General features: G+C 37.1%; 1 protein-coding gene across 1 annotated transcript; it reads right to left on the bottom strand.

Annotated features, from left to right (window-relative positions):
* Positions 1-1315: 1315 nt before the first annotated feature.
* Positions 1316-5395, bottom strand: LOC140744004 (venom protease). The gene is made up of 6 exons (XM_073075438.1): positions 5273-5395; positions 4555-4831; positions 2882-3031; positions 2422-2590; positions 1982-2178; positions 1316-1705 (listed from the first exon to the last, which is right to left on the bottom strand). The coding sequence occupies exons 1-6, from the start codon at positions 5372-5374 to the stop codon at positions 1317-1319; spliced, it is 1284 nt and encodes a 427-aa protein (XP_072931539.1). The 5' UTR covers positions 5375-5395; the 3' UTR covers position 1316.
* Between the last annotated feature and the right edge of the window lie 326 nt (positions 5396-5721).

Raw genomic sequence — 5721 nt, 5'->3', positions numbered from 1 at the left:
CCGCGAATCTAAAGTAGTTTATCCACTTCTTTAATATTATTGAATTTGATTTTTTTAAACTTTTGTTCGCGAGCCGTAACGGCTGCTCGTCAGAATGGCCGTGTGGGAGAATGCTTCATTTCATATATATAAATATTCCGTTTTTAAAATCACATGATATTAATTTCGAACTACCGCTCCGTATTAACAATTGGCTACCCGTATCATGGTATAAAAAAGGGGCGCGCAACTGTCAACAGATCAGAAGTTGTCCAATAGTGGGCACGGCACGGTGGTGCTCTGAACTGTTTGGTATTTTGCTTGGGTGTTATTGTTACTGTGGTGGCATTAACGCTTATTCGTTTAATTATTTTAACTATAATTTTTATAAATATTGGTTAAATTAGTTGAATCGAAATACCATTGTAGATCTACCTACCGGCGCGCCCACATAATTACTTCGGGTCTGAGCGACAGCGAATAAAGATTTTCCCGCGTGCCTTGTACGCTTTTTTGGAACATTAAAACTCAAAAATTTTGATAGCAAAGCTTGACAGTCTATGTACCCATTACAAATACCATGCAAAAAGGCCATATCAATTACATTGCGCCTACACTCAAGAGGCATGAGATGATGATATAAACATGAATCCTCATAATTTAAGAATGTATGAGAACATCGATAGTTGAGGTGTTTCATAAATTTGATCTGAATGTTCTCTAATGTTTTAATATAAGTTACATAACTAGGATTCCAGATACTACAGTATTCAAGAATACTTCTTACGTAGGAGTAATATAAGATTTTAAAACAACCTAAATCAGAGAAGGGCCGACTTACTCTTAGTATGAAGCCAAGGTTTTTATAAGCCTTATTTACAACTGTATCTATGTGGTCAGAAAATGTTAATTTGGAGTCAATAACAACACCAAGGTCCCTAACAGAGTAATTTTTAGTAAGGTCGACATTGTTATTTGCAATCTAAAGTTGCGATGAACTTTGCTGAAGGTGTTTGAAAAATCTCGCCTCGAAAATCGTTAATCCAGAGGATGTTGATAAGGACAATGGTACAAAACTATTAATGTTTAAAATATTGAATTGTCATCGGTCCTTAATAAGTATGCCAAATTTCGAGTTAATCCGACGTTTTGAAGGGGGTTAAAATCATGTTGAAAGATTCCGTTACATACTAACATACTAACATACCAACATACCAACATACCAATATACAAACATACATACGTCTGAAGCTAATAAAAGTGTGTTAAAAAAATAGGTTTAACTTTATTTTAAGAATTAAGTAATTTTATTCACGTTTCACGCAACGGTGGAAAAATCAACCCGTGTAATATCTTATCCAATTCAAGTATGAGAACACGTTGGTATACAACGAGGGTACCGGAGTCCCGCATTCGTAGGCCGAGGTTTTGCCGCTGACGATACCCGCTAAGTAGTATTTCCCTTGATACATCATCATCAGAGGACCGCCAGAGTCACCTTTGCATGTATCTTCTGACTTCCTACCCGACGCACAAAGGTGTCCATCATATAAACGGGAATAGTATCTTTTGCATACGTTTTTAGGCACCATTTGAACAACAGTGAACTGTTTGATATCAGTCTGGACGGACACGTTTAAACCCCAGCCAGCTGTCGCCAGCGGAAGGTTCGCAAACTGCGGGCTGTCTATGTTAACCGGTGGCAGGCATATGGGACGAATGTACCCTGGAATATTCGAACTTTGTTTATTAAAGTTTTCGGTTAGTTTTCGGGAACGAATATTTCATTTATTGTTTTATTGTTAAACGCAATATGCAGTATATAGGTAAATGGGAAACTGTTTGTACTAATATGCACATATTCGGAATATACTCTGCACCTGGAAAACACTGCAATATGGAGTTAATTGCTTGGACAGATATTTGTGGGTGGCAGTGACCACTGACTGCATGTTCCTTTCCTACTGCAATGTTATATAAATGTAAATTAAATTTATCTTACTTGTATAAGGCACTGCGTCGACTAGGCGGACCAAAGCAATGTCATTAATGAGGTATTGTGGATCAAAGGTCGGGTGGATTAAAACAGTGTCGACAGGGATCCGTAAATTATCAATGCAAACTGTATCCTTCCCTGGGAACGCTACGCAATCCCTAGGAAAAGTTCTTGTGTCATACTCTGCTAGAGTTACTTCTACCCTGAAAAAGAAGATATCTATAAATTACGTTTTCTTATGGAGTTTTCCTTAAGTAAGTAAAGAGTAAGTGATAAAAAAAATCTAAAATGCACATAATTTTGAAAAAGCATAGAACCTGGGATTCGAACCTCGGACCCCCCGACTGAGAGGCAGAGTTTCAATCACTCGGTTACCTATGTCTACTTAAGTATTGGCTTTGGTAAAAAAAATAATCATGGGTATCAATTAAATTAAAGCTACTCACTCATCCAATTCACTATCTCCATAAACGAAACAGTGAGCAGCGGAGAGAATGATACGGGAACTAATCAAAGAGCCGCCGCAAACGAAATAGTTCTTCTTATTGCCATCAATGAAGCCCAGTTTTATGAACGCCGTCCATGGGAACTGGTCCATATCTGCCTCTCGGCCACCTGATATCAAATTAATGTTATAATTAGCCGGCTGACTGGCTAGCTAGCTGGTTAGTTGGCTAGCTGGGTGGGTGCAACAATTTTTATATGGTCCACAGCGAGGCTCGACATGCACCATTCTACAACTCGGAGCTTTTAGGATCTAAAATAATCTATTGATGGAAAATAAAACTTAACCGCAAATGTATGCTATGTGCTCATGCTCTGCAGCGATGCTCATGCTTGCTTCCATTATATAAAAATATAAAGTAATATTATCACTTTAAGGATTCGCAACTTGTTCAATTTTACCTGCTATCCTGTCTTCAAAGATTACATTAAGAGCAGGACCTTCGGTTTCACGGGTTTTTCTTTCGTAGCCTTGCGTTGGATAACGTGGGTAACTTTGTTGAGAACCCCAGTTAGAATAAGCTCCTGGAGACGGAAGAAATCTCTCAAGGTCTGTGAATAAATAATTGAGAAGGATTAGAAGGTTCTTTAGAGAGAAATAGACTTAGAGAAGCTTAGTATTAGAAGAAGAGTTGAGAATGTGTAAGTACTTGTAATTAACAGAATTTGGAAAAAAATATATTTAAAACAAATAAGAAGTCTTCGAAGAAGAAACAAGAATTGAAAACTAATTTGAATGAATCTATGTTGCAGTTTAGGATAAATTTATTTTAATAAAAATAAATTGAGATTACTTTTTAAGCAGAATATTAAGAATCCGCAAAATGTAATAAACACCTTATAACTTAAACAGCGGAAAAGATTGAACGTGCCTTGTTTAAAAAGACGAATTTTAATTAACTGTTTGTTTCCTTCAGATTATTTGACAAATGATGATTTGGATTAACACTTTAAGCACCGATAAGTCAGAATAATATTATATATTTAATTACTCTGACTAATCGTCCACTATAAAATATCTTGAATAATCTGAATCTCAAACTTAAATTTAAAAAGTCTCTTGCTTTGTAAGTCATTTGCCTCTAAGACCAGCTATCACAATTAAAACACTCCAAATTTTAAAATACATATTTCACGATACAAATTATTCGGTCTGCTGAAAACATTACGAAATAGGCATGTCACCAATGTATATGTTCCGGGGCGAGTATCGCTTTTGTCAAAATTTTGTGTTTCATCCACGTATATTGTTGAAATGTGAAATTGGATTCGAATGGTTGAGTGCAATAACGAATGTATTAGTTACGATAGTACCACTATTATTGTATTGATTATGACGAAAAACAAATCAAATTCACTACATTTAAAAAACTTTTTTTTATGATATCGATATATGCTCAATGCTCAATGGTTAGTGCTTATTGCTGCTCAATGACATGTATAGTTAACTCCAGGTAGGATTGAAATTGTACCTGAAATCGGGTAAAGATGTATTGTTACTGCCTTACCGTTTAGATTGGAACAACATCATTGCTTAATCATCAACAACACTGCATGTATAGTGCGGATGTTGGTATAATGGGGATGATGTCGCAGGTGAACCACATTTTTTTTATATAGAAGTAGCAGACGAGCTTACAGTCCACCTGAGGGTAAGTGGCTACTGCCGCCCATGGACATTTGTAATCAACCCCAGATAGGACTAGATATTCCTACCTGAGGTCGGCCACAGATGCGCCGCTACCCCTGAGGACTAAGCTGGAACGCCTCGAAAAAGTATGTCTCCCTTACCACACCGGAACACAGCAGCGCCTAACACTGCTGTTATTAGGCAGAAATAGGTAAGGCAGTGGTGCCGCCGGAGTCGAACCACAAAGGGTTCTACCACCTTCATGATGTAACGTTTTCCATCTATCTTTTGAAGTGCACTAAAAAGGTCTACCTAACGTCACCCCAATCCCTTCCATTGCCATCTGAATGGTTTCGCGCTGTCTTCTTCAGGTCATCGCTCAACGCGTTCAGGGGACAGCAACAGCATTAATACAAAAAATCTTTGAAACAATCCAACAGCTTACCGGTAATCGTAAAACCATCAGAGAATTCAACTCCACAGCATCCAGACTCTGGCTTCGGCGGAGCATGCTGAAGGATACACTGATCATAGTTATTGTTATTATTGAAGAACCCATTTTGTGGATTACTAAAACCATTGCCCATTGGTTGGCTTGGGTTGTAGAAAGGGTAATTATTGCCGTCATATCTATTTGGGGTCGTAGGGGCAGCGTTTTGGGTTCTCGGAGCTGGGGTCTTGTCTTCACTGATACCCCAAAAGTCAGATCTGGGGCAGCATACCTTAAATTTACACAAAATCAATATTAGATAAATTGAGAGACAAGGACAATGTTGGGACCTTTTATCAATAACTCTTTGTAACTGAGTAAAATTCTGTAAAATTTAGGTACGTTGCGTAAATCAAGAGCGTGGAAAAAAATGGATAACAAAAAAAAACAGTAAGTAGGTATATCTATGGATTTCATTTAAAAGCTAAGGTTTTAAAAGTAATATGGCACAGCCTTAGTATATCGGTCTGATACACTATGAGTTCCGGTTTCGTTTCTCGGCTAATTACAAATCCAAAGGATGAATTGTAAATATATAGAGTTCTCGAATAAATGAAAAAAAATGATGAATTTAAGTTAGGTACTATTAAGAGTCCGGAGTAATGTGTACTCGTTTTTGTGTGTGTATCTATAGCATTATCAATTTGTAAATCATAAACAATCTAAAACATACATAATCTCCTTTAGCTATAGTAGAAAATCCTGGAACATTATTTTTGCTTCGTTCATCACAAGGAAAATACTGAACCCACTGCTCTTGCTGTTCCCTCGACATGGCTCCGAATTGCGGGCATTCCTCCAAGGGTTTGCATGATTGACAAATGTCTGTGGAATATTATAAGTATTCTAAAGAAACCCCACAAGAAATAATTAGTAAGTAATAATAAGTATAAAGTTGCCTTTTTATCATGTAACAAACAAGTGTCACCATAGACATCTATAATCAATCCCAAATAGGATTAGAGTTCTGAGATAAGCCACAAAACCGTTGCTACCCTTCAGTACCTACTAAGTTTATACGCCTCGGATAAGTGCGCCACTCTCTCTTGCCACAACAATTTTATTTTAAGAACATACCTATCTTATGTTAAGGATGATTTTGCATGGATTGCACTGAGTAAC

The sequence above is a fragment of the Epargyreus clarus genome, unplaced genomic scaffold (assembly GCF_041222505.1).
Source record: "Epargyreus clarus isolate Ecla_fem2 unplaced genomic scaffold, WU_Ecla_fem_2.2 ptg000008l, whole genome shotgun sequence".
Classification (NCBI taxonomy): domain Eukaryota; kingdom Metazoa; phylum Arthropoda; class Insecta; order Lepidoptera; family Hesperiidae; genus Epargyreus; species Epargyreus clarus.
The sequence above is the reverse complement of the archived record's forward strand: the minus strand, read 5'-3'. Positions and strand labels throughout refer to the sequence as shown.

Coding starts and splice junctions, on each gene's coding strand:
- LOC140744004 (XM_073075438.1), bottom strand. CDS start 5,374: ATGTCGAGGGAACAGCAAGAGCAGTGGGTTCAGTATTTTCCTTGTGAT. Junction 2,591..2,881: donor CTTTGAAGACAGGATAGCAG/GTAAAATTGAAC, acceptor ATTTGATATCAG/GTGGCCGAGAGGCAGATATG. Junction 2,179..2,421: donor GGAGATAGTGAATTGGATGA/GTGAGTAGCTTT, acceptor CTTCTTTTTCAG/GGTAGAAGTAACTCTAGCAG.